Below are 24,546 nucleotides of genomic sequence, written 5' to 3' on the forward strand. Positions count from 1 at the left end.
CCCGCTCACGTGACACTTCAACCATAATCCGAATTTTGAACATAAGGTCAAGCGTCGTGAGCCGCCTTTCCTGTGCTAACGCCTGAGCATGCTCGGACTTCGCCAGACAATTGCACTAATAATACATGGGTGCTGTCAAGTCACAACTTTGCTCGCTCTGGAATCTTCTCCCATGCCTCTGCAAATCCGCAGCTTCTGACCCAGTTAGGATTACTGGTCTCGACCGAGTCAATCGCCATATGACCCAGTTTCCACCACATATGGTCGCCTTTGATTGGAAATACATCGTCTGATTCGCTCTCATAGGGTTTGCAAACATGCTGGCCATTCGCAAGGGCACGAACCAGCTTGCTCGCATGTCCATCGTCGGGGAATTTGTCTACTCGTCGCGTAATTTCGGCCCACCCGTCTTCCGGTCTCTCGGGCTTGTAATTCTTAATTTCGTCGATCAACAGCTCCGGACATCCTCTTGACACATACATGGCGAGATCAAGGCGTCCTTTCCATTCCAAGAGCCTGCATTTATCTTCCACCCTCAACCACGGTTCGTTGAGGAACGTGGAGAAGAAGATCGAGCAGTTGACACAGTGCATGTAGAAGAAGTCGAACTTGACTTGCTTCGTGGGACGTTGTGCTGCCCCGGCGAAGTAGACAGTCGCATTGATCATCTCGGCGGTTTTCCGCTCGAGTTGATCGGGCGTCACGATCCATTGGGAGGCGAGCGCCACCATCTCGTCTGGAGCGCGAACGAAGACCCCGTCTCGGACTTTATTGCCGTCCTCCCAATGGGCTGACGTGCGGAGCTTATCATTCGCACGGCTTTCATGGATGAGTTGCACCAAGCTCTTGGACGACGACTTGGAATTTCCGGCGGCTTTCTCGGCGGCATGGAGGAATATTCCAGTCCAGCCGTCGTGGGTGGCAGCTTGGGCGAGTGCTTCAACGATGATGGCCGGCTGTTTGAACTCGACGCCGAATCCAAGGTGAATTAATGGGTGGAGGAAGCCTGACCTTGGTCAGTCAAAGCACCTTCTTTGAAGGAGGATGCCAGAACTTACCTGCCAGCATTCTTGCCCGCATTCGATCCGCATGTTCGTCTCTCGCGAACACATGCTCGTTAAGTACCGCCTCCCAGCCCTTCGTGTCGATTTCATTGCGAAAGAAGGCTTCATAGTCGTGAAAATACTGTTCTTTACCTAGAAACCGCTTGAACTGGTCACGATCAGCCATGTCTTGCACATTCCGCTTTTCCACGGGGAACTGTGGTCGCTGGATGGTCTTGTTGTTGTCAAAGGCGCGCCGGATCTCGTCTGGCGTGGCACCAAGAGCGTAGATGGTCAATAAATGATGCGCAATGTGGTTGTGAAAACCACTTTGGTTAAAGTATATGTGGAATTTGTCATGGTTCTCCTGCAGGAGTTGGCTTCCAATCTTGGAGGATTCGGCTGTGATATCCGGGACGTGATAGACGCCAGCGGTGATGGTTGGGTTGAGTTCAATGTGGGCCGCTGTGGCCATGCTTCGTCGCGTCGGGGCGATGGTGTGTTGAAAGTAGTTGTACCGCGGAGTGAAGTTCCAAGTTGATGGTCGACCTTTGATGTATGAAGTGAGAGATGCCCCAGGACCGCAAGATGATCGAGATATCACTGACATGGCATGTCACCTTTTGTACAAACCAACCCTACATCATTTTATATGCCTGATTGAGGCTTGTCTGTGTGCGGGGAGCCAGGCGGCAGACCAGGATCGGACATAATGCATGAGGTCAGCGGATACAGCGAGAGTCCAATGGGAGATGGTCTCGAATCTGATGCTTGAATAAGCAGATTTGGTCTCCCAGAAGCTAATTACCGGCAACATAACCCCTCTTGTTGGGCACGGCGGATCTTCCTCATTCAATATCAAGAGGCCGGCTACTAACGACGCGTTGTCCTCTACTTCATCTTTCCAGGCCGCCGCCATTGGGCAATTTTGTGTTGAGGTTGTACAATGAATCACTGCGAATATCTATTCTTACTAAGGACGGGAAACGGCACAGTTTGGGTTTCACTCGATCAACCCCATTGTAGACTAGCCCAAGGCTGGATGAATGAATCAATGCTCGCTCCATGAATGCTCATACTCGAGACAATGTGAAAATAACAGATCGAGTCTCGTCGCACGGTGCTGAGGAACCCTCGTCTCTGCTGGACTTTCTGTCCGGACTGGATCCGGACTTCAAATGAAACAAAACAGAAGCACAGTCGAAAACCAGATCCGCCGAAACGTACTCATTCTCTTTACCTCGTTCCGGCGTCAGACCCGTCATAAAACTCTCCGAGATCATCAAATTCAAAGTCAACTGCTCTCATCATTCGTGATCTCATTTCTCGTCCACTTCAGTTCACTGGGTCTTATGGTCTCAGAATACATCATCTGGCCACTCCCACGGTTCCCGCTTGACCCCTTTCATCTGTAGCGCGATCTGTTCTTGAACTGTGATCTTCTCCATCTCCAAGTCTCGTGGGCATCTCCCTGGACTCGAGCCTGGACCCTTATTCTCAACTCCTTCCTCATCTTCTTCGAGGATCATCGAAACTGAACGCGGGAGTCCAGCTGCGCTTCGCAACCCAGTCTTCGTCATCGGGTCAGAACTGCTGTTGCGATTCATATTAGAATTGCTGTTGACATTGGTGTTGCTGTTGTCGTTCCGAGGCTGATTTCTCGTATTGCTTAAATTCTTCAAGGCGATTCGGTCTGGGATTGGAGGAACTGGTGGTACATCTTTCCCCGAAGGCTTCTGGCTCTGTTTCTGAGCAGATGACCGGCGCGGTGACGAAGCAGGTGTACGTCCCGATTCCTGTGGCTGGCGCACGTTGGTGGAAGAAGATGTTTCTTGTGAAACGCTGCCTTTCTGACGAGCATCCTCCTGCTGTTGTCTCAACATGGCTCGGAGCTGTTGGTTTTCAATCTCCAATTCTCGACGTGTAGGGCGTCTGTGGCGATCGAGATCGCTATAATTGTCGGCCAATTCCAAGTCGTTCGTCCCTATGGTGGACGACGATCGGCTCAGTCGTGTCTTGTTGGGTGGTGTCTTGCCCTCATATCGAGCAAGTGACTGACAAGGCGCTGCCACAAGAGTCCGTTTCAAACCTTGCTCATTTGACGCGGAAGGTTGACTAACATCAGACTTCCTTCTCTTCACACCAAGCTCCCGGGCGCCGGTCTCCTCCGCTCTCCTTTTTCGGTCATTGAGGACATCTATGTCATTGGCGTGGCCAGATGCAAACGCTTTCTTGGTTGGAGAAGCCGCTTTTGCCGTCAAGTCATTTGTTGATCCTCCGAACGTCTTCATCTTTTCTCCAATATTATGAATGCTCCACATCGACATACTTTTCCTCAGGCCTTTCTTCTTCGTCGTCGTCGCCGGTTGAGGCTCGGTTTCAGGCTTGGTTGCATTCTCATTAGATTTGAAGGCTGAGCCGATCTTGAAAAGACGTTTTGGGAGAGTTGCAGAAGCTGCGGGGGCCGATTGGAACTCTTCCAAGTCGACGGAGGAGCGCTGTGGTGAGGCTCGCGGAAGGGGTTCGTTGTCCGATTCTGTTCCAGAAAGACTGGAGATGGAGCCGTGTTCGAGCCAGGTAGAGGAGATGCCAGCAGATCTCTCATTCATGCTTCCTTCGGCGAACTTGGAATTCCGAGGGTTCTGATCCCGCCCCTCGTGGGTGTGGTCACGACTGGTCGGCCGGCTTGATTGACCAGGATTGAGTCCTCGACTGGTTTTAGGTCTTTCATTGATGTCTGTGTGGCCTGTACAGGGAGCAAATGACTGCAACTCTCTCATCGGTTTGCTGGGCTGTGGGATAGGACTGTCTTCTTGTGGTGGTTGTAGGATGAACACATCCTCCGATATCCCTTTGCGTGTTCTGACTGGTGAAGGCCTGTTCCAAGCTTCCCGTTCCTCCAAGGTGAATGGTGACTCGCGGTGCACGTCCCTCGCCGAATCCAAAGCGGAATCGCTGAATCTGTAGATTGGATTTGGTTGAGAGATATCTTGCGGAGGGATTGGTTGAACTCGCAGGCTGGAGACATGCTGCAACTCTGGAGATCTTCGCGAAGAGGACGCATTTCTGGGAGCGGAAGAACCATGGTCACTCAGTGTTCGAACGTCTGCCTGGAACTTTTGTCGAGGTGAGAGTGGAGAGGGACAGGTTTGATTCTGTGAAGCGGCGTCGGAGGCGGACATTTTGGAGTTTGTTTGGGAAAGGAGAGCCGCGAGTTCCTCACGGTTTATGATGCAGTTGAAGCGGGGGACAGCAATTCGCCATAGACATTAAGGTCATAAATTATTATGCATGATCAAGAAGACTGATTGAGAGTAAAGTGTACCAGTATAACCAGTGCAGCTGCATGGGAGATTTGTTGTTTACATGGCCATGAAATTGGTGGGGCAAGCGACATACACCGTACTATGCTCTTTCTGTGGCCTAGGCGCTGCTGACGCACTCCTAGTGCAGTTCTATACTGAATAAATACTCCGCGCCTCGGTATAATCGTATTCGATGCCTAGTAGACGCTCTTGAATGTCTGTTTTGGGTAGCTGGCTCATCCTGCCGACTCTCCGACTGAAATGGCCCCAGTGCCGCCAAATTCTGGCTCCCCAACTGCGCTCACCAGCCGTGAATCTTCTGCATTGTCAAGCCCACAACTTGAGTTGCCTCACTGTACACCTCTACTACTGCCTCAAGTGCGAGGTAAGGTACTTCCATCAGATTGGGGGCCAAAACCCCGCCCATCATTCATAACCATTGTCATCTGCAGGAATACTGACACGCCTTTCCTTTTTCACCCTCTGAAACGGCCCAATCGACTCTATTCCGCCCTATGCTTCCATGCGGCCCCCGACACGGTTCACAGCGGCTCAATAACCATCCATGAGGTAACTGACTTTACTATTTGTCCATGACCCTGTCCACTCTCAAGCCTTTTATTCTCTCACCCCGCCCTTCGTCGCAAGATGTATACATTTTCACTCTTCCCCGTCTCACCCATTTGGATACTTCTTGCGCCCGAGCCTGGCTCGACGTCCTCGACTTCTCTCATTATTGGACCACCTTGCCGAACAACTCAAGGAGATGGTGGTTAGCCATGGTTGGCGTGCCTGGCAAAAGTAAAGGCTGCAGCACCTGTCGTCGCCGCAAAAAAGGCGTATGTGGGACCCGGATCCAGATTCATCCTTCATCCATGACTTACCAGCCATCTAGTGCGATCAGAAACGTCCCATTTGCGGTCAATGTGCCTCTAGTGGCTATGTTTGCGGGGGATATAACCGCGACAGAACCTTCATCCTTCATCCTGCCAGCAAGGCCGTTGAAGGTGCTATTTTTCTTCCTCAGGTCAAAGCCACCTCCATCTCCCTTCCTGGGTCAATTGATCGGAATGCTATCGAGTCTCAATGTCGAAGTCTCTTCTGGGACCTGTATTTGCCCCAGGGTGACTGCGAAGTCCGGGATGAGTTCATCCTCAAATGCAAACATCCCATGAATTGGATCGAAGTCATCCAGAACATCCATCAACAGGATGCTTCGCTTGAAAATGCTTTCTCGGCCTTGAGCATTTCCAGGGTTGGCCAAGGAAATAGGGATATTCGCCTCGTCCGTGAAAGCACCAAACTTTACGGCAAAGCTCTCAAGGAATTGCAGCTTGCTCTCTTCGACCCGGACCGAATGCACTCGGATCATGTCCTGATGGCATGTATGCTCCTTGGGTTATACGAAGTTTTCGAGGGACCTGCTTTCAATTCTCGAAGTTGGATGGCCCATGCTCAAGGAGCCGCTCGACTTATCCAGCTCCGCGGCCCCCAACGTCACCAGAACTGGAATGCTCACCATCCCTTTCTCGCGTCTCGGACTCCGACAATCTACGCCGCTATTTTGCAGAGGAAGTCGACCTATCTCGCAAACGAAGAATGGCTGACCGTTCCCTGGGCAACACAGCAGCGGACCTATTTTGACAGGATGGTCGACCTGGCCACTGTCATCCCAGGCATCCTCGAGAAGTTTGACCTGCTCCGAGAAAGTGATTCCGAAAGCGGCCAAGGGCTGATGGAGACCCTGGAGCAATGTCGAGATCTACAGCTCCGGATGAACCGGTGGAGAGATGGCACCAAGACAACAGCCAGTCCTCGCGTGATCAAACATGCGTCGACGGAACAAGATGGTTATCCTTTCGACACCGATCTCTGGTTTGAGAACCATTTATTTGTTCAAGCACGTTTAGTCTACCATACGTCGTCGCTGGCCCTGGCCGAAGTGGTCGATGACATGGTCGGGGCAGTCCAACGTCGGGATCAAAAGTTGCTCCAATCCGTCGAGCCAACATCACTAAGGGAGCTCTTTGACGCCGAGAAACATGCCGCAGACATATGCCGAACAGTGCGTTACTGTCTACAGCCAGAGATGGGGGCTCTGGGGGCACATATCATCAACTTTCCTGCCAATCTCGCTTTCACACATTTTCAGCGCCTTGGCAATACTGCGGCGACCGAATGGCTCGTCACAGCTTTTCAAGATGTCAAAGTGAGAGGGGTCCACGTGGAGAATGTCTTCAACACCTTTCTCTCCAAATCCGGAGACAGAGACAACATGAATTATCAAGGCAAGAGGGAATCCAGCGCAGATTCGACCGAACCCGGTATGTCGCCTTGCTCATGTCAGAGTTTAGGCAGCACCACGACGACATTTATCTACGAAGACCCCTCTAAATCTTACTATGATGCCAGCAACGATCCTGACTGAGCGGGACATGAACGTCGATTCAAATGCCAGATTGAATGAACACGTGTCACCTCAGGCCTCCGCTCAATCGGTCGTATGTAAAAAAGTATCAAAAGACCAGATCATTGAACCGGGCAGGACATATGAAAGATATGACCCTGCGCTCAGATATTCCAGGCCACCAACTGGGAGGAGCCGGTTTACGTGCGAGAAAGACCATCCGAGGTTCAAATGTGTTATCCAAGTTGAGGTTTCAATGATCTAGGATCCCACCGGGAACAGGCGCAACCATTCAGGGTGACCATGCATGGTGCAATACCATCGGCCCAAACGAATGCGACTCAGGGTTACCCGTAACGGACGTCGCCAGGTATTCAACTTCAAATCCAAGTTATTTCTACTCCAAAGTTCTTTAAATTCCTCCGGATCCGGGCCGACCAGCGCAAGCCACGTAACCGGCAAATACCGAGGTCAACAGTATTAATAGAAGGAAAGGAGGGGAGGGCGGAGCGTCGAACTGAAAGAGGCAAGAGACGTAATTTTTGACGTTTCCAGCAACTTTTACGGAAGGTCCTGAAGGAGGCGAGACCGATCCCATATACTCATTCAATCCCAATCGGCAAATTTTCTTGGCGACACATCGGGTGCTTTTACTGCTTCTGCATGCATGGGGCCGTTTATTATGTTGATGTTCTATGCCAGAAGCTATCATTCCAAATGATGAAGGCGCTAGAGGGAAGCGTGAGACGTGTGCGGTGATTGGCTCAACCCGGTCTGAGTTGTGACTAAGTATGCTATCGATAAGCTATCGACGCGCCCAGAATGTCAGTGCCTCGCCCGTTAACTTTTCTTGATGACCAGACAGAAGGAACCGGTTCCAGTTCCTGAGATTTGGAATTCTTGCGCAAGAACTTTCTTGATCAGAGTCTTCCTCTGCCTTGGAGCCAATCGAAGTCAACAATTTTTGTGCCCCTCGTATGGACGAGGAGATCTGGAACATCGGAAATTTCCCAATCAAGAAGATGCTTACCAAGGCTTTTGCTGTCAAGTCCATCACATTCCTACATCGAGGTGGTATTGTATTGGCCTTCTAGTTCCTTTTTGAAGCAGTCCATCGACGTCTTTTCTCTAGCACGCACCCTTTATGGGGTCTGCGTGAAACGCATACACCAACGTCCTATCACCGATCTCCTTCAAGTTTGACACGCAATCAATGGCTGCACGGTAGTCACCAGAAACTGAAGACCTCCACGTTTGAAATACGCTGAATTCTCTGGAGAAATCCCAAATCAATCGAGCCGGATCTCCATCGCTGGCGCCAGTCGGGTCATAGAAAAGAGAAACGGTATGAAGATTTGCCCCGAATATGTCTGCCGGGTTGTCTCCATGTCGTTTGACTAATTAGATATCTCGTAAGCATCGAAAGTGACTGGCTGCTGGAACTTGACATAACAGTCATTTTCTGACGTGTCCTGGGGAAAAGTTGACAACAGAATCCATGTGTTTTCCTTACCAAACCCTTCTCGTAGACCGTCGATGATCTACTCCCTGAAATTGAATCCAATTTTTGGGGGGGGAGAGTCCCAAGAGCCCGTCAACCGGGACCGTGATCAATAATTCAAATCATCTTTTCATCCCCCCATCTCGCCTTGTACATCCCTAACGCCTTGATCGGGAAATAGAACTTGTAGTTCGGATATGTGATCATGCACGAACAATTGAAGACGCCTTCGATCGCCTCTTGCAACCACTCTCCATTGCTCTGCTGGCGGCTCATCACCATAGCCAGGGCTTTCCGAATGGGCTCTTTATCTGGGAACTGCGCATACATCAGCGCGATGACAGCCCAGCACGTCTGCACAACTTGAGATCGTTCGTGGTCAACCCAGACCTTGAGCTCTGAGGCCCGGTAACTTTCGCCCCACCCACCATCAGCCATTTGATGAGTGATCAAGAAATCACATGCTTTCTGGATGCGCGGAGAGTTCGTATACGTCTCGCCGACGGAAGACAAGGATTCCAGTGCGAACATCGCCGCATAAGTGAAGCAGATTCCCCAGCTGCCGTACCAGGATCCATCATCGCGTTGCGCCCGTCGAATGTATTGCAACGCAGACTCCTTTATTTGCTTGATTTCCTGGGCACGGTAGTCTGGATAGAATTTCTGGAAGAGTGACAGCACCGTGACCACGGCGGTGGTGCATTCGGGGTAGTCATATTCGACCATGATACGGCCGAAAACCTCGGCGGCATTGAGCATTTCCAAGTACTCGGACCCGCGCTGTGGCTCATAGCTGGCAAACCCACCAGTGTGTTTGTTCTGCATGGTCAAGAGCACGTCGACCGCATCACGGATACGAGATTCGTCGACCAGGGGCTTGTAGTTGTTGGCGTTTTGCAAAAGCAGCACTACACGAAGAGCTTCACTGGTACAATCGGATACGGTGTAGCCTTGAAGTTTGGTGCTGAACGGCCAGGCCCCCTTGCGGGATTGGCGGTAGCAGATCTCACGGTCAGGGACTTCTTCACGTATTTGTTCGGATTCAAGATATTCAAGGGCTTTGAAGAGCATGGGTTTCCAACTTGCTGACTGAGCAAGACCGGCTTCCACACAAGCTTGGATTGTGAACGATGTGTCCCAAACCTGGACACCGTTCGTACCATTGGCAAGCATGCCTTCTTTATTCACCCACAGGTATTCCTCCAGTCTGTACAAATGGCGGCGGACAGAGTAACTGTCAGGCCCTTCCTTGATGAAGCAGCAAATGGTGTTCATGGGGGCATTGACCGGGGCCAGGTCAGCATAATCAGTATTTTGGTCTTCGTACTGAATTAGTCGCCAGGTCCACGCCTCTGCCCGCTCGGCCAGGGTTTTGGTTCGAAGGAACGGAATCCAGATCCATACGAGGACGACATTGATCAAATTTAACAACCAGGATTTGGGGTTATAGTTGTCTTCTGGGGCGATCGAGTTGCGGTGCGAGCCGAAATCAATGGTGTCGTATGGTTGTACAAATAATTCTTGCCGCAGCTGTCGAATGAGCGCGTTTTCGGGCATCGTGAACTTCTTTGACCAGATATAAGACATCGGGAGGAAGACCTGTCGCATATGAACCCACCATCTCCAGGGAGCAATCGGCACCCAGTCTGGGAGTAACCACAACTCGGGGGGGACAGGGTTCACGATGGGCCAATCCATCACTCCCAGGACACTCAGCCAGAATTTGGCCCAATGAGGACCATTCACTGCTCCTCCAAGTTGGTGTAGCTTTCCTCTTGCGTGGATCATTCGTGGATCTTCTTCGCTAGCCCCTAGGATTCTCAAGATTGTGTAGTTCATTGCGGTTCCAAAGACGGAGCTGTGCCCTTCGACATGTAAACCCCATCCACCATCTGTTTTATTTTGTCTTGCAAAAAGGTAATTTCTGATTTCAATTTGATACTCGGGCGGTATCGGTGTACCCGTGACGTACCAGCAAATAATGATGCCGGGGAGGAGGAACAGAGGGCCGCCATACTCGCATGCCCAATTTCCTGGAGGTAACTGTAGTTTGGAATAAAATTTCAAGCAGTTCTCTATCGATTCAGAGGGTTTCGTGGCCGGAGGGAGGTCAGGAAGATCCTGGGTACATTAGCAAACATTCCCCCCAGACCTCCTAAACGCCTCACTGTTGGCAAACCTAGATGATATTTGTCCGCAGTTGTCTGGGGCCATTCTTCGGCCTCTTCGTCTGTTTTTAAGTAGTACCAGGTATGGCGACCTGATTCATCAAGTAATCGCCATCTGGAACGATCAATTTTGTTGCTGCTGCTATTTGTGTCGTTTCCATCGACCAGACCCTTCGCACTTCCGTTGACATGACCGTTGGCGACGACGTTTGTAGCTTTCTGAGCCGACTGTCGCGTCTGCACCATTTTTCAATGCTTTCGACTCGAGAGTTGACTTGACTTCAAAATTGAGCATGAAGGAAAGGTAGAGGGGCGTGCGTCTTGCCGAAATGGATATGAGATTCAGGTACCACCAACAGCGTGGTTGGAATTGTCAGGCCATTCGGCATGAGGAAAATCCCCCCTGTCGGCACAGGGGTGTCGGCAAGCGGATTGGCGGGCACGCACGCGCGGAGATTCCTCTCCGCAAAACTGCTTTTGTGACTCGCCACTGGCACAGCCGAACCCGACTCCCAAGATCTAACCCCTGGCTAGTCCTAACCTTGAATCGGAGATGCTCAAGGACGAATTTGCATAATGAATCTAGGGATGCCTGTCGATGACCGCCCATCGACATCACGAAAGGAGACCATTTCAGCGGGCAACCAAAAAGTCCTCGACTATATTGAAACAACCTTCAATGGCATCTTACATGAGATCAAAGTCCGTCCGTGCGGCAGACCCGTTATCGTGATCAGACGAATTATCACCATGAAACCCTACTACGATCCTACGGATTTCATGCGGCTGAAGTGGCATACTGAAGACCGTGAAGTTAAATACTATTTCCCGGGAAAGAATGCAGATGAATCATGGCGGTTTGGTACCAGAGAACCGAGGATTCTTTGGGTTTTCTGACCCTTTTTTGTAGCATGTTTGGGCCGGATATTGGGAGAGATACACACCGCAATCAGGACCGGCATCACGGTCACCAAGAGGTTTGCCATCTGAAGGAGCTCCGGTGAATCGCTGACATCGCTGACATTGATAGGGACATATATTATCGCGACCCGTCCCTTTTTAGGCGACAAAAAATTGTGGATCGATACATTGACGATATTGCCTATACCTGTCAGGTAACAAGGGGAGACATGAATGTCGTAAGTGTTCCAAATTCAAGGAAGTTCACGTTCAACGCTGATCCTCACTTAGACCGCTAGCCCCAAAGGCTTGATGGCAGGCCTTCCCGCCCCATCTGAAGCAGGTCGGCCATCAATGATCCAAGCCGCGTGTGAAAACGCATCGATCACGGGAATTCAACATCTCCAATGGATCCTCGTCGTTGAGAAGGAGGTCAGTGGAAAGATTCCAGGGTGGTAACAGGGTCCTGACAATGATCAGGCAACGTTCAACGCTCTTGTAGAGGGACGCTTCCATCAACATACGACCATTGGCCCTGGGGGAGTCCTCACCGTAAATATGCCTCGAACGGCTTTGGAACGGGCGAGCTGATCAATTTCATAGGCCAAGGGCTATCCAGATCTTGCGACCCGAAAAATTTTGCGTCTCCTGCTCAACCATGCTCGACCCTCGACGCAAGTATTCGGCCTATTCGACTGGGACCCCGATGGAATTCGGATGCTGAAGTGCTATCTCTACGGTTCCAAGAACTTAGCACAAGAACATAACTGTAACACGCCGGAACTGAAATGGTTGGGCCTCAAAGTGGAAGATGTGGTGTCATTTGGGCATCCCGATGAGCCATCCATGCTCCTGACGACGAGAGATAGGATAACGGCAATTTCAATGCTTGCTAGTGAGGAGTGGCGAGATGGGTCGGGCGCGGTGCTGCCGGATTTGCGAGAGACTATGGCCGAGCTCCAGCGCATGCTCATGTTGAATCGAAAAGCAGAGATTCAGATTTTGGATGAGAGAAAAGGCGGTCTTCAGGATTGGTTGGTAAGGAAGCTGGGAGATGGCTCGAAAGACATCACGGTGGTATCCTGACGCAGCCATATTCGATCATAACCCCAGCGACCGTCTCACGCCTTCTCGCACTCGCTTTTCGAAATCCTGCCGTCGATCTCTCCACATTTTTGCCGCTTCAACGTTGGCCGGACTCTCATCGTTTGGTTCGGCCAGCATGGACATGACAGATATCAAGATCTTTTCCACACTCTGGATCGGAGACCATCTTTCAGAAGCGCTCTCATAGTGGTTTGGGTCGTCGCCGGGAGGATGCAGGATGGATATGCACACTTCGCCATTTGTGTAGACTGAAGAGAGAGGATTAGCCATGCTCACGTCCTTACAGACGATGTCGTACCATTAGGGTGCCATATTTCTCCCAAAAACTTCATCTTAGGCGGATTGAGAGGATAATCTTTAGGAAACTTGAGTTCTGCAGGAAAGATGCCGCCCTCAAATGGAGTTCCCTCAGGCCCTTGAATCAAAGCTTCCCAGACAAATAAGTCGTCCTCATTGACAGGCCCCGCAGTGATGCCATCAGGGGGGTTGGTCAGCAAGGACTTGTACTCTTGGAAGAGACGCTTGGAGGCGACGCTGGAGCTCATTTTGGTTTCGAGGTCTCCCTAATGTCGGAAGAGATGATGGCTGACACCGAGAGGAGTTTGACAATAGGAATTGAGGATGTAGGTGGCAGGTCAGATGCTTTGCGATGCGCTGCCAGGCTGTGACGCTCTTAAGAATTGGCCCCGGTTGAGGGTTGCCGGGGCAGCTTCTTCCGCCCTGCATGCGACGGCCACTTTCTACGCTTGTATATCGCATTGCGCTCATTTTTATCCCCAGGTACTGGTTTCTAGAGTTTGGTGTCGACACACATCCTATCATGGTCCGGAAAACGCCGTCTGGCTTTTTCTCTTCTATACACGAGGACCTCCCTCTTCATGTATCGAGAGGCTACGACCGTGTGGTCCAACATACGGCCTGTCCGCCCTCATCACAGCTCCCTGTTCCCCAGAAGACATTCTCACCCGAGAAATACACGCAACCTTATCTCAATTTCATGACCAACAATCCTACCGTGTTTCACGCTGTCGACGCCTTCGCCACTCAGTTAGCTGATGCTGGCTATACTTTCCTGCCTGAGAGAGCACAATGGACGATTCAGCCGGGGGGGAAATACTATACCAAGCGCAATGGCAGTGCGTTCATCGCGTTCTCTGTTGGAAAGGATTACAGGCCTGGCAACGGTGTTGCTATTGTTGCTGGACATATCGACGCCTTGACGGCAAAAGTGAAGCCTGTTTCAAAGTCATCTACCAAAGCTGGATACGTACAATTGGGTGTCGCTCCATACGCTGGTGGAATGAACATGACTTGGTGGGATCGTGACCTAGGGATCGGTGGAAAGGTCCTCGTGAGAGAGAAGGATGGAAAGATAAAAGAACAGCTTGTGAAGTTGGACTGGCCTATTGCGAGAATACCCACTCTGGCGCCGCACTTCGGGGCGGCGGCTCAGGGACCATTTAATCTGGAGACAAATATGGTTCCCATTATCGGCCTGGATAATTCAGACGTCACCGGAAAAGAGCAAGATTCTCTAAAGCTCCCTGCTGGCATATTTGTTGCTACTCAACCTGAAAGGCTCGTCCGAGCTATTGCCGGAAAGATGGGAATCGAAGACTACACATCCATTATCAACTGGGAACTGGAGTTGTTCGACGTTCAGCCAGCACAACTTGGTGGAATCGACAAAGAGTTCATCTTTGCTGGCCGAATCGACGACAAATTATGTTGCTTCGCTGCTATCGAAGCACTGCTGGCCTCTTCTGACGACTCGTCTACTGGAATTGTCAAGATGGTTGGTTGTTTCGATGATGAAGAGATTGGGAGTTATCTTCGACAGGGTGCCCGAAGCAACTTCATGTCCAGCGTGATCGAGAGAATATGCGAAGCTTCGTCGAACTATTGCGGTCCCAACCTGATCAATCAGACTCTGGCAAACTCATTCCTGGTGTCCTCCGATGTCATTCACGCGGTCAACCCGAATTTCCTCGGAGCCTATCTGGAAAACCACGCGCCTCGACTGAATGTGGGTGTTGCGGTGTCAGCGGATCCAAATGGGCACATGACGACCGACAGCGTTTCAACGGCTCTCTTGTCCCGAGTTGCCGAGAAATGTGGTAGCACTCTTCAAGTATTCCAGATACGAAACGACAGTCGAAGTGGTGGAACCATTGGACCCATGACAAGCTCACGATTAGGCTGTCGTGCGATCGACTGTGGAATCCCTCAATTGAGCATGCATTCTATCCGAGCTACCACTGGATCGCTGGATCCGGGACTGGGAGTGAAGTTGTACAAGGGTTTCTTCGATTACTATGAAGAGGTTGACAAAGAATTTGAACAATAGAGTCACTGGGACGGACAGCCTTGAGAGCGAATACCACCAAACATAGAATATGGACATTGCTGGGCAAATTTCGTCCTGACCGCTTCTCTCAATCCCGACCACCCTCCAATTTTGGTTCCGAGCGCCTCCGCCAACTCTTTTGCTTGGTTACAGAATTCCTTTGAACTCGGCTTGCTGCGCAACATCATTCCCGCACTCTTACATCTTCTCCACTCCATGGAGAAGTATCCCCACGACTCGAATTCCCGCCTTCATCCTGCAACCATCATTTGGACGCAGGAGAACCAAGCGGAGGCAAAACTTCATACACATTCGGTCTTGCTCACGAACGAGGGAGATAAGAAGAGAATGAACACGGAGCTATATCGATTGGTCAAGCGCTGAAGAAAATAGAATTGTGAGCAGATGAATGGTTGATTGGGTGTATCGACGGAAGATGGCTGGAAAACTTTTCAAAATTTTTTTGGATAGACCGGATGTATTATGATTGAGAAGAATTGACATGGCTGAGGACGAAGCCGTGCTGATGTTACGGGCAGATCTGGGTTGGTTGGAGTCCAGGGAACTGGGACCAAACAATGAACACTGGGGCAGACCGGGAAAAATTCTTTTTCTCTGGCATTGGCAGCCTTGTCTTCCCCCTGTCAAGCCCCACATACCCATTTCCATTTCGAGGCTTGGTCGCGAGACTGAGTTGTAGGAAGCGTTTTGTAGTCATCTTGTGACAATTAATCATTCGACGAAGGTTCTTGTGAATATACCCCTAGTGTTGCTCCCTTATATTGCGATGTTGAGCACTCCTGGCATTTGCCGATTGATTCATTGCAGAACGAGTTCCTCACCGTATCCAACAAATCACGGACTTGCGTTCGTCCCGTGAGGGATGCGAGGTGAATGTCTCACGTCTTCAATGAGTCTTACCTTGTAGTTCTCGACCTGTTTCGGACGGCAATTCTGCAAATTTGCTGCAGATATCCGTTCTTCCCGATCTCACTTTTGCCGAGCATGTGCCGTCTCATGTTTTTCGCGGGTCACGGAGGGGGCGCTTGCCATATATTTCGGAGGAGCCTCTGCTGCGCTGATGGAATGCAAATCACCGATACAGCAGGGTACACCATGCGGTCGGTAGCTTCTTCGGGCATATTCGTAGGATATTGCCTTGGTATGATCCCCAATCCGCCATGTTTTTTACGACTTCCACATTTCAAAGCTCTTCTGGACAAGAAAATATCGCATTTGGTCAGGCAGCTCATGGCTGACATACAGGACACTTTTTGGGCCCCTTGCTTTTCAAGCCCGAAGATGCACCAGCATATGCGTCAGCCCACTCAAGCACTCGTCGACTTACTGTAACTTCTTCGACTCCTGCCACCCACGCGACTCTCTCAAGAACCATGTACGTGAAGACAACAATAGTAAGGCCGACTTCTTCAGTCAACCTTGCCATTGTGGGATTCTTCTTTTCCATTTTCTTCCTTCTCCCGTTCCAGATATGGCCTATGTGAATGTTTGCTTTTGATCACAGTCAGCATGTTGAAGGACAAAGACAGTTTGAATCTGCACGCATCTGGCAAATCGTCTTTTGCTCACCAGACAAAGAAATTGTCAAGGATCGAACCTGTGGAATAAAGAAGCAAGAACACAAAACCAAAGAAAGGCCCGGGAATGCAAAGGGTATGCCAAAAGTTCTCTTCCAATCATCCTACCAAATTTCGGTGTGGGACAAGCCGTTCATGAGACCAACACCGTGTGTCTCTTCACCTTGAACCTTCCACATACTTGTCTCCAAATTAATATCATGGTTCACACTCCTTAGATTCGTGTCGACGATGATGCCCTTGGCTGGGAAAAGGACATGCTACATGTCATCGGCATCCTCATCATCAGCACCGTCGGTCTTGATCTTGTTGGGTCTTGATGAACTCAAGTTCTTCATCTCGTATTCTTCCCGACCCGACATGGCCAAGGCTTGTCGAGCAGTAGGATTTTCCTCCAAGAATTCTCGTAATCGTTTCTTTCCTTCTTCAAGGGCTTGCTGAGAGGCTGCATTTGCCATTTTCAACATCGGACCCCATAGGTTCAGGGTATATGTGACATAAGCGACGAGAGCGAGGATGATCAGGAACATGAAATAGACAGGGTTGCGAAGGACTAGAAATAAAACTCAGCATTGATCATTTGACGGGATTCAGAATACTCACCAGCTACTATTTCGTTCCAGCCCAAAGCCAGGAGCAGACCGTAGAAATAAAGAGGTACTTGGGTCATTCCACCAATCGCACTACGCTTGGCTTCAACATACACCCCGTCAGCAGCCTTCTTGAATCTAACGGTCAGGTCTTGACGTTTGGCGTCGTTGAGAATCGTGGTTTCTTCCTCCAAGCTCTTTCCTTCATCCTCATCTACGCCGCCGATGGGCGTCAGATCCTCTTCATCGGCGGCAGTTGCGGCAGCGGGTGTTGGTCCGATCCATCGATCGAGTGGTGGAGGTGCCCCGGTTTGGGAATGCCGGAACCGAGCAAGGAGAGGGATGAGGGTCAACGTACTCTCTCGAGCTTTGGTGTAGATGCCCTCGATATCGTCTGTTGGGCGCCATATTCTGGGAACACCCGTTTCGTCGTATCTGAATTTGTCCTCGAAATTTTCGCGAAGTTTCAGTAAGAGATTACCTTCCATCATTTCTTCGTCGATTTTGGAGCGGAGAACTCCCCAGGACTTCCTTCTCAATCGCCAAATACCAACCTCAACTTCCTCGATGCTAGCGTCAAACGAAGCCGCTCGGTCGGCGAATCGCTTTTCGGCGTCTTGTACGGTCGAAGTAAAGATGACCCAGATACGGTCCCAAATACCCTTCTCCGACGGTTTGTCCCCAGTTTCAGGAGCTCCAGACCCGCCACGGCCGGAACCAAGGGCATTGAATTCCAGGCCGATGCTGTCATTCAATTTACTCCTTACCCATCTCTCAACTCTTGTGGCTAGCCGACGCATCTCATCACGACGTAGCTGTCCAGATACTTTATCCAAATCCTTTTGGTAAAGGATCATTTCTTGTCTGTAATTTGACCATGGTAAGCCCTCGATAATAGCTTCCTTGCCAAGGGAATCGAATTTGTGGAGAGCGATCTTCTTCTGCTCTTTGACAATTTCAGCAAAATCGTACGAAGCTCCTTTTTTCTGTCCAGCCTTGACGGCGGCACTAACAGCGTCGGAAAACTGCTGAACGCCTTCTTTATGAGCAGCTGAGAGCTGACCAGCAAAGAGAGCCTTCAATCTTGTATCAATCTTGCCTTCTAACTCGGTTCGCTTGCGCTGATAGACTCCCTTGTGGTATCTGCTTGCCTCTGTCTCGAAATTCTTGATCGATTTCGCTCGCGCGGTTTTCATAGCAGCCCCAAGCCCGGAGATGATCTCCGGCTTTCCCATCCTGGTGGCGTCTGATTGTTGAGTCTCAAGAGGAATTATGGTAGAGTCAAAAGCAACCATGACTTCTCTCATAATCTCGTCGCATCGGAATTGGGCCAGGAGTTCTTGTTGAGTGGGAAGATCGAGATCTTTGTTGTTCACGATCTGATCCCAGATTCCTTCCGCGTAGTGTGAAAAACCGTCCGCGGGTATCCTTCGATGATATTCCGGGAGGAATATGCCGCCTTCGAGTTCTCCCACTAATGCGTCCCTTCTGCGATCACGATGTCCATCTCGGAACCGCGTGGCCATTTTTGCCACCTCCGCCGTAAATTGTTCCGGTTGATAGAGCTTGTGTGGTAACGCAGTGAAAGCGAAATCAAAATAGTCGTCGATACTGCTCTTTTCCAATCCGGGTGGTTTTGACAAACTTGTCCAAATACGAGCCATATCCTGCATCAAGGTATTTCGCAGATTCTGTAATGGTGTTGTTCCCAGAAAATCTCGAATGACAAAGTACAGCAGACTCCGTGACGTCGACTTCTTGTCCTTTAGAAATAGTTGTAAGTTGACCTCGAAAACGGTCTTGAGCAGTCCCATGTTGGCACCCTGGTATAACCCCACTTGATGTTCCCAGATATTCACCATCAACACCTCGCTGGTCGCCAACGCAAAAAGAGAGCTTTTCCGTTCGAAATCCTGATCTTCTCCTCTTTCCCTACCATCAGTTCCTTCCACATCCATGACGAGGATGTTATCTGCCATTTTGGTCGACGTGGACTTGTTCTTCGACAACCATATTCCCTTGGTGGTCTGACGTCTGTCTGCTTCGGACATCACTGAGAAATCGGTATTGAAGAGAGCATTGAGCAGTGTGGATTTGCCGGTCGACTGCGAACCGAAGACCGAGATGAGATGGTAGTTAAAGCCGGCACGGGAGACTCCGGAGAAGTTCAGATACTTTGCTAAATCAATACTGCAGTAGTTAGTAAGACTACACACCCTCCCATGTCGAGTTTGGAGGTCTTACTTGAATTCCTTGTCCTCGTCGACAACTTGAACGCCATGTTCAAAATCGGCGGTCCCGTTCTGGCCTGCAGAGGCGAAGTGGCCATTAACTGCCATTTTGTCTGGGACAGTATGGACCCGATTCGCCGGTAGAGGTCTTGTGGCAGATGTTGAGGGTATTGGTGACTGCGGTGGAGAGAGGCTGGAGTTGGCCATGATGGCGGTCGGATGATATAATGGTAACCCTTGCCAAAAACAGCCAAGATACTAGAAGCCGTCACCTGAACAGCCACTGCCGGGGGACTTGGGAAAATGGTGTGTTGGCCAGCTTCGGTGGTGAAGTCAGAGGTACGCCAGGGCTTAGTATGCAGGCCACCGTTAGCTTTGGGTTGGTTCGGCTAACCTGCTTATCCGGAAGATCCGGTTGTTCCATTCCCGGTGACGGTTCCATGGTAAGCCTTCCCAACAACCACCCGTTTCAACCTCAGCCTCGCCCACATTGGGCAAAAGACGTCTAGCTTATTCGCAGGGCAAAGCCGCCGTATCCTGCCTTCCATCATGTTGCTTCTAGATGAACTTCAACATGCTGATATGCTTTGGAAATTGCATGAAAACAGTCAGCTGCTAGCCTCAGGTTCCAGCATCTCCTCGGCGCGGCTTCCGTTTTCCAGCCTCTATTTGTAACTCTAGGAGCCAGTGATCGCTCTCACAATCCGTGTCTGTTCTGGCAGGGATTTTAATCAAGCAAGAACCATCTCCGAGCGTCACAGGAGTGTCATAGGGCACTCTCCGTTTTGATATCTCACGCGCCGAGCAAGTAATACCAACAAAATCGTATCTGAACTTGTGAAGATCGAGCAGATGTTCAGCCTGGTGCAACATGACATCTCAAGCGCCGAGAGAGACCCTTCTGGCACATGCAAGTCCTGATCTTATTAATGATTCTTCCTCACGTTCTCTATTCACCTTCTCGTTGAGTCACACGAGCAACACCACTACGACAAAACGCTCGGATACAGAACGTTGATGACATTGTCTGAAAGGGGCGACTTCTTCGACTGGCACGGCTTGAGACCTTCTCCAAATATAAACTGCAGACGTGTTACTCTTCTCTTTCCTCAAAATCATCGAGAGATCTCGAACACCATGGGTCCAAAGAAGAGCAAGAGACGTCAAACCAACGCCACCAACCCTCAACCTCCTCCCAAAACCGTGAACTGCACAAAATGCAATGAGCCCATCACTATCCCCCTTCGATGCAGACATGGCAAGAAACCCATCAACTGTCGGGGCACAGACTGCACCACCGCTCATATCACCGAGCACAATGCCCAATGTCCTGCCCGAGCCACCAAGCCAAGCATCAGCCAGTCCATAGCGGATGAAGAAGAGCTAGGGGTTCTCAGTCTCCTCATCAAGCAAGAAATTGAGAACGTGGAGGGCATGAGGGGCAAGAAGTTGAGGTATCTGAATGGTATTCCGAAAGCCGAATTCCTCGGCCGCATCAAGGCCATGGGCCTGGAAGAAGCCCGGGGCCTGTCGACGAGGCTGAGGGATGTGGCGGAAGGGAAATTGGGCCTAGATGTGGCCATGTACGACGACGAGGAGAGTGATGACGAGGAAGACAGGTGCCCAACACCTCCTGAGGAGGATTGAGGTTGCGGTGGCCTCTGAGGTCATCAGATAAACTTGAATATGAGAAATGACACACCATCGTGGACAAACGACCGAAAAACTGCCATATTGCTTCCTGATGGTCGTGCCATCTAACGCGGACATGACAACGGGTGTCTGCTTCAGCGACACCGAGATGGGATATGTCATTTTGGATTTTTCACTCATGGCGCCTTTTCTCGCCATCGATCCCCATGCTCGAATATGTACAAGGCCCTCCTCCCAATTGTTCTCCTCAAATGGCACATTTTCTCCGTGCCATCTTTCCACAGCTTTTCACGTTCTCATGTCACCCACCAAAACCATATTGCTGGTGACAAACACGAGGACTCAGTACGTGAATGTATTTGTATCAAGGCGGGTTGAGCAGAATATCTTTATGCAAGCTTATTGGCCTCATCTTTTCTGATTCCCACATCCTTCTCCCACGGCATGACCACCTGTGTGGTGTCAGCAAACAACTGTTTATCTCGGAGATGGATCGGCGTTTGGCCCTTGGGTGTATCGGGGATGGTCTTTTCCAGGCCCTGTTGCACACGAATTGAGATCAGTACATATCCTCAAAACCAGCCCTGGTCCGTAGCCCAGGCACCGGTGTGGTATATGGATGTAGCGTACAATTTTCTGAAATACACAGCGATTCAACGCCCGTTCCGGCCGACGACACTGCCATAATTGGTGGTTGTTATTTTCCAGGCACATCCAGTGGGCTCGGAATTCCTCGAGGCAGTTCTTGTTGATATCTTCCAACCTGGTATTGAAACCATATCAGCATTTCCCTCCGTAAACGTCGCTAGGGTGCCAGATTTGTATCGGTTCCGCTTGCTGAAATCTAGAAGGGCAATACTAACACGCTCGCTGCACATCTCGTCACTTTCCTCCCCTCTCTCATGCAATCCAGCTCTCCTCGCCCATACGCTTCGGTCTTGCATTGCATGTAGTCGTCATTATACGGTCGACATCTCGCACCAATGAAGAATGATGCGCTAAGTAAAGGTGCTGAACTGGCTCCGATCTCTTTCACCTTGGGGATGTGATCGGGCATCGGCGTCGTGTCGACGAAGACATCGGTGTTGAATCTGTGAGGAAATTGAGTGAGACGTCATTAAGCAGCTTCATAGGGGCGACTGCACCTTGCTTCTCGATTCGCCATGATTGCGAATGTTGTATCACGACGGCACAGCCAGTTGAGACCGAGGCGAAGTGATTGAGGCTCATCCGCAGTGACCTGTGGAGCTTCAGCGCCAAGGCTCGACGCTCGCCCAATTGGGAAGAATATTGACGCTGCTCTTGTTCTCAGCCAATAGGATTTGATGGATAAGTCATCTACGCCCGCCAACAGACGGCCTCGGTCATATTTCAAACTCCAGTCGAGTGGCTATGTTGGTCTTTATTTCAGGTAAATGGCTAACGGGAAAGCGGCTCATACAAACACCCCTTCAACTCTGAACGGACGCACAGAAGACGACGTCCTCTGCGTTCAGTCTCCCTTGGCACTGTGGAGAAAATTTTGGAGAGTACACTGTCAGAGAAGCGTGCGGAGATCCTCTTAAGCATTGATCTGAAGGGATCAGCTATATATTTAGTTGCGCCCACTCTTGAAGAGAACCGGGCAGTCGGCTGAATGCCGTGCGATCCATTGGAAACTGCCCGGGTCTGGCCAAATTTTCTGACAAGATCCTGAGCATCCATTCTTTCCTTATACCACAGGAATGATACATCACGATGTCGTCAAAGGAGAACCCAGGCTCTGACAGATACAAATTCCTGCGAGGGACAGCGATGCTGGTGATCTGGGGCGGCGTTGACGACAAGACGACGGACGAAGACGACCTTAATGCCTGGTGGACGAACGAGCATCTCCCCGAACGACTTGCCATTCCCGGCTTTCAGCGAACGCGGCGATTCCATGCCCTGCAAAATGGCCAATCGCAATACCTCGTCTGGTACGAAGTGTCATCCCTAGACACGCTCACATCGCGGGCGTACATGGCGGCGTTGAACAATCCCACCCCGGCCACGAAGAAATTCATGCCCTGGCTTGCGTCCATGAATCGTTCAGCTTGCCGGGTTTTATTCTCTGATTCACGCCCTGAATTCGCCAAATCTGCTGGTGGCGGCATGGGTGCTTCGATCGCCCATATCGTCTTTCAGGCACCGTCATCTGTAGAATTGAGAGAACAACTGCGTAGTTGGATTGTGGAAACGGTCTGGCCGACTCTGTCACACCATCACAGCCCTCTAGCGCTTCATCTGCTAGAGCATGATCACGAGGCCACTCAGTCCGGGAGCTCAACCAAATCGTATGAGGAAGTACGGTTTCAGACGTCGAAGAGTAAGAACCAGTGCCGATGGATGATATTGATAGAGTTTGCGGAGCCCGTTGGGGCCCCATTCGCGAAACATCGAGGGTTGACAGAAAATCTCGTCGAGCAGATGGAAAAATTCGAGATGCGGGACGTTGAGACGCGTTTCTATGGGCTCATCTGCGCAATGAACGAGTGAGGGTATGAATTACCGTGCATTGCTGGGATTGCTTCCGGTAGGATCAAGTTTGGGTGCCCGTAGTGGTGACTGCGATAGCGTGGACATTGACGCGGTTCGGTCTGGATTGGCCTTCTGCCACTCGGCGATTCGTGCTTCAAGTTCTTCCAGATTTCCTTGGAATGCATCTTTCACTGGGTGTTCTCTAACTTCCCATACATCTTCACTGCTGGGTCCGGTTTTCCATTGGACAGCCTTCTTTCGATAGTGGTCTTGAATGGCCTTTGCTCGATCCTGTTTGTCCCAATTCCTCGTCCGCATGCAAAGCCAAAAATCCTCCCAATGGTTCGAACATGATCTGAATGAGCCGTATCGATAGATATTCACGAATTGCCCACCAAAGCCCTGGCAGAACATGGCGTAATCGAAGGCAGATTGACAGGACATTTCGGTAGGGTAGAGGGAGTCAGGAGAGATATCAGCGGGAATAGGTACAGACTGCTTCAATGCTCCCGGCTCTTTTGCTCTAGTTCTTTGATCCTGTTCAGCATTTGATTGTGCCTCAAACTCTTTCAAAAGCTCCATTAGCTCCAGATTGCTTTGCTCTTCTGGGGACAGGGTCCGCTTGACGGGTTCTGCGATCGGTTCAGCAGCTGCTGGAGGCGACGGCTCTTCATTTTGGGTCGATGAGCTGGGCAAAGGATTCTCGCCGCTCGCGGCCGGCTTGGAATTCCACCACCAACCCATGATGCTTGGATTGGTATGGGGACAGACTCTGAAATTTCAGGACAAGCCACATGCCCGAATAAACAGACAATGGACTCCCATGAAAAAGAAAAAGGAAAATTAAAAATAAAAAAACAAAAAGTTTCCTCCAAGTTGCTGCTACTGTGGAATTTTGAGTCGTGTTCGGCAAAAGTAATTACGACGTCATAAACAAACTCGCGGGCGTCCACGATCATGAGAGCAAGCTCAAGCGGTGGTCGAGGTTGACATACGAGATGAGGAAGTGACTTGTTTTCGAGAAATACTACCTCTCTGCGCGTTTCACCTTGACAATGGAGGGGCACATTGTCTCCTTATTTGCAATCGACAGCCTCGCATGATGTTTCGATCTCCAGCATGACCCTATTGAGAGGCGCTGGGAGCTTGCTGGGGCGACCTGCACCCCCATGGGCCGTACAATTCAGGAAACAAAAT

At 50.5% G+C, this 24,546-nt stretch overlaps 12 protein-coding genes across 12 annotated transcripts; 5 read left to right on the forward strand and 7 right to left on the reverse strand.

Annotated features, from left to right (window-relative positions):
• Positions 1 to 140: 140 nt before the first annotated feature.
• Positions 141 to 1,518, reverse strand: Z518_00784 (uncharacterized protein; the record flags this gene model as incomplete). The annotated part of the gene is made up of 2 exons (XM_013421385.1): positions 141 to 1,006; positions 1,059 to 1,518. 2 exons carry the CDS (start codon positions 1,516 to 1,518, stop codon positions 141 to 143), a joined length of 1,326 nt encoding a protein of 441 aa, XP_013276839.1.
• Positions 1,519 to 2,401: 883 nt separating this feature from the next.
• Positions 2,402 to 4,225, reverse strand: Z518_00785 (uncharacterized protein; the record flags this gene model as incomplete). The annotated part of the gene is made up of 1 exon (XM_013421386.1): positions 2,402 to 4,225. One exon carries the CDS (start codon positions 4,223 to 4,225, stop codon positions 2,402 to 2,404), a length of 1,824 nt encoding a protein of 607 aa, XP_013276840.1.
• Positions 4,226 to 5,127: 902 nt separating this feature from the next.
• Z518_00786 (uncharacterized protein) lies at positions 5,128 to 6,776 on the forward strand (the record flags this gene model as incomplete). The annotated part of the gene is made up of 2 exons (XM_013421387.1): positions 5,128 to 5,187; positions 5,244 to 6,776. The coding sequence occupies 2 exons, from the start codon at positions 5,128 to 5,130 to the stop codon at positions 6,774 to 6,776; spliced, it is 1,593 nt and encodes a 530-aa protein (XP_013276841.1).
• A 1,597-nt stretch (positions 6,777 to 8,373) lies between these two features.
• Z518_00787 (uncharacterized protein) lies at positions 8,374 to 10,670 on the reverse strand (the record flags this gene model as incomplete). Its single annotated transcript, XM_013421388.1, has 2 exons — positions 8,374 to 10,377; positions 10,425 to 10,670. The coding sequence occupies 2 exons, from the start codon at positions 10,668 to 10,670 to the stop codon at positions 8,374 to 8,376; spliced, it is 2,250 nt and encodes a 749-aa protein (XP_013276842.1).
• A 330-nt stretch (positions 10,671 to 11,000) lies between these two features.
• Positions 11,001 to 12,410, forward strand: Z518_00788 (uncharacterized protein; the record flags this gene model as incomplete). Its single annotated transcript, XM_013421389.1, has 6 exons — positions 11,001 to 11,286; positions 11,335 to 11,401; positions 11,455 to 11,563; positions 11,616 to 11,756; positions 11,805 to 11,876; positions 11,928 to 12,410. The coding sequence occupies 6 exons, from the start codon at positions 11,001 to 11,003 to the stop codon at positions 12,408 to 12,410; spliced, it is 1,158 nt and encodes a 385-aa protein (XP_013276843.1).
• A 15-nt stretch (positions 12,411 to 12,425) lies between these two features.
• Positions 12,426 to 12,976, reverse strand: Z518_00789 (uncharacterized protein; the record flags this gene model as incomplete). Its single annotated transcript, XM_013421390.1, has 2 exons — positions 12,426 to 12,679; positions 12,730 to 12,976. The coding sequence occupies 2 exons, from the start codon at positions 12,974 to 12,976 to the stop codon at positions 12,426 to 12,428; spliced, it is 501 nt and encodes a 166-aa protein (XP_013276844.1).
• A 275-nt stretch (positions 12,977 to 13,251) lies between these two features.
• Positions 13,252 to 14,778, forward strand: Z518_00790 (uncharacterized protein; the record flags this gene model as incomplete). The annotated part of the gene is made up of 1 exon (XM_013421391.1): positions 13,252 to 14,778. The coding sequence occupies one exon, from the start codon at positions 13,252 to 13,254 to the stop codon at positions 14,776 to 14,778; it is 1,527 nt and encodes a 508-aa protein (XP_013276845.1).
• Positions 14,779 to 16,636: 1,858 nt separating this feature from the next.
• Positions 16,637 to 19,404, reverse strand: Z518_00791 (protein SEY1; the record flags this gene model as incomplete). Its single annotated transcript, XM_013421392.1, has 3 exons — positions 16,637 to 16,929; positions 16,980 to 19,156; positions 19,211 to 19,404. The coding sequence occupies 3 exons, from the start codon at positions 19,402 to 19,404 to the stop codon at positions 16,637 to 16,639; spliced, it is 2,664 nt and encodes an 887-aa protein (XP_013276846.1).
• Positions 19,405 to 20,334: 930 nt separating this feature from the next.
• Z518_00792 (uncharacterized protein) lies at positions 20,335 to 20,844 on the forward strand (the record flags this gene model as incomplete). The annotated part of the gene is made up of 1 exon (XM_013421393.1): positions 20,335 to 20,844. The coding sequence occupies one exon, from the start codon at positions 20,335 to 20,337 to the stop codon at positions 20,842 to 20,844; it is 510 nt and encodes a 169-aa protein (XP_013276847.1).
• Positions 20,845 to 21,239: 395 nt separating this feature from the next.
• On the reverse strand, positions 21,240 to 22,015 carry Z518_00793 (uncharacterized protein; the record flags this gene model as incomplete). Its single annotated transcript, XM_013421394.1, has 4 exons — positions 21,240 to 21,389; positions 21,481 to 21,613; positions 21,780 to 21,941; positions 21,996 to 22,015. The coding sequence occupies 4 exons, from the start codon at positions 22,013 to 22,015 to the stop codon at positions 21,240 to 21,242; spliced, it is 465 nt and encodes a 154-aa protein (XP_013276848.1).
• Positions 22,016 to 22,587: 572 nt separating this feature from the next.
• Positions 22,588 to 23,367, forward strand: Z518_00794 (uncharacterized protein; the record flags this gene model as incomplete). The annotated part of the gene is made up of 1 exon (XM_013421395.1): positions 22,588 to 23,367. The coding sequence occupies one exon, from the start codon at positions 22,588 to 22,590 to the stop codon at positions 23,365 to 23,367; it is 780 nt and encodes a 259-aa protein (XP_013276849.1).
• A 9-nt stretch (positions 23,368 to 23,376) lies between these two features.
• Positions 23,377 to 24,093, reverse strand: Z518_00795 (uncharacterized protein; the record flags this gene model as incomplete). The annotated part of the gene is made up of 1 exon (XM_013421396.1): positions 23,377 to 24,093. The coding sequence occupies one exon, from the start codon at positions 24,091 to 24,093 to the stop codon at positions 23,377 to 23,379; it is 717 nt and encodes a 238-aa protein (XP_013276850.1).
• Between the last annotated feature and the right edge of the window lie 453 nt (positions 24,094 to 24,546).

This window comes from Rhinocladiella mackenziei (genome assembly GCF_000835555.1).
Source record: "Rhinocladiella mackenziei CBS 650.93 unplaced genomic scaffold supercont1.1, whole genome shotgun sequence".
In the NCBI taxonomy this organism is placed as follows: domain Eukaryota; kingdom Fungi; phylum Ascomycota; class Eurotiomycetes; order Chaetothyriales; family Herpotrichiellaceae; genus Rhinocladiella; species Rhinocladiella mackenziei.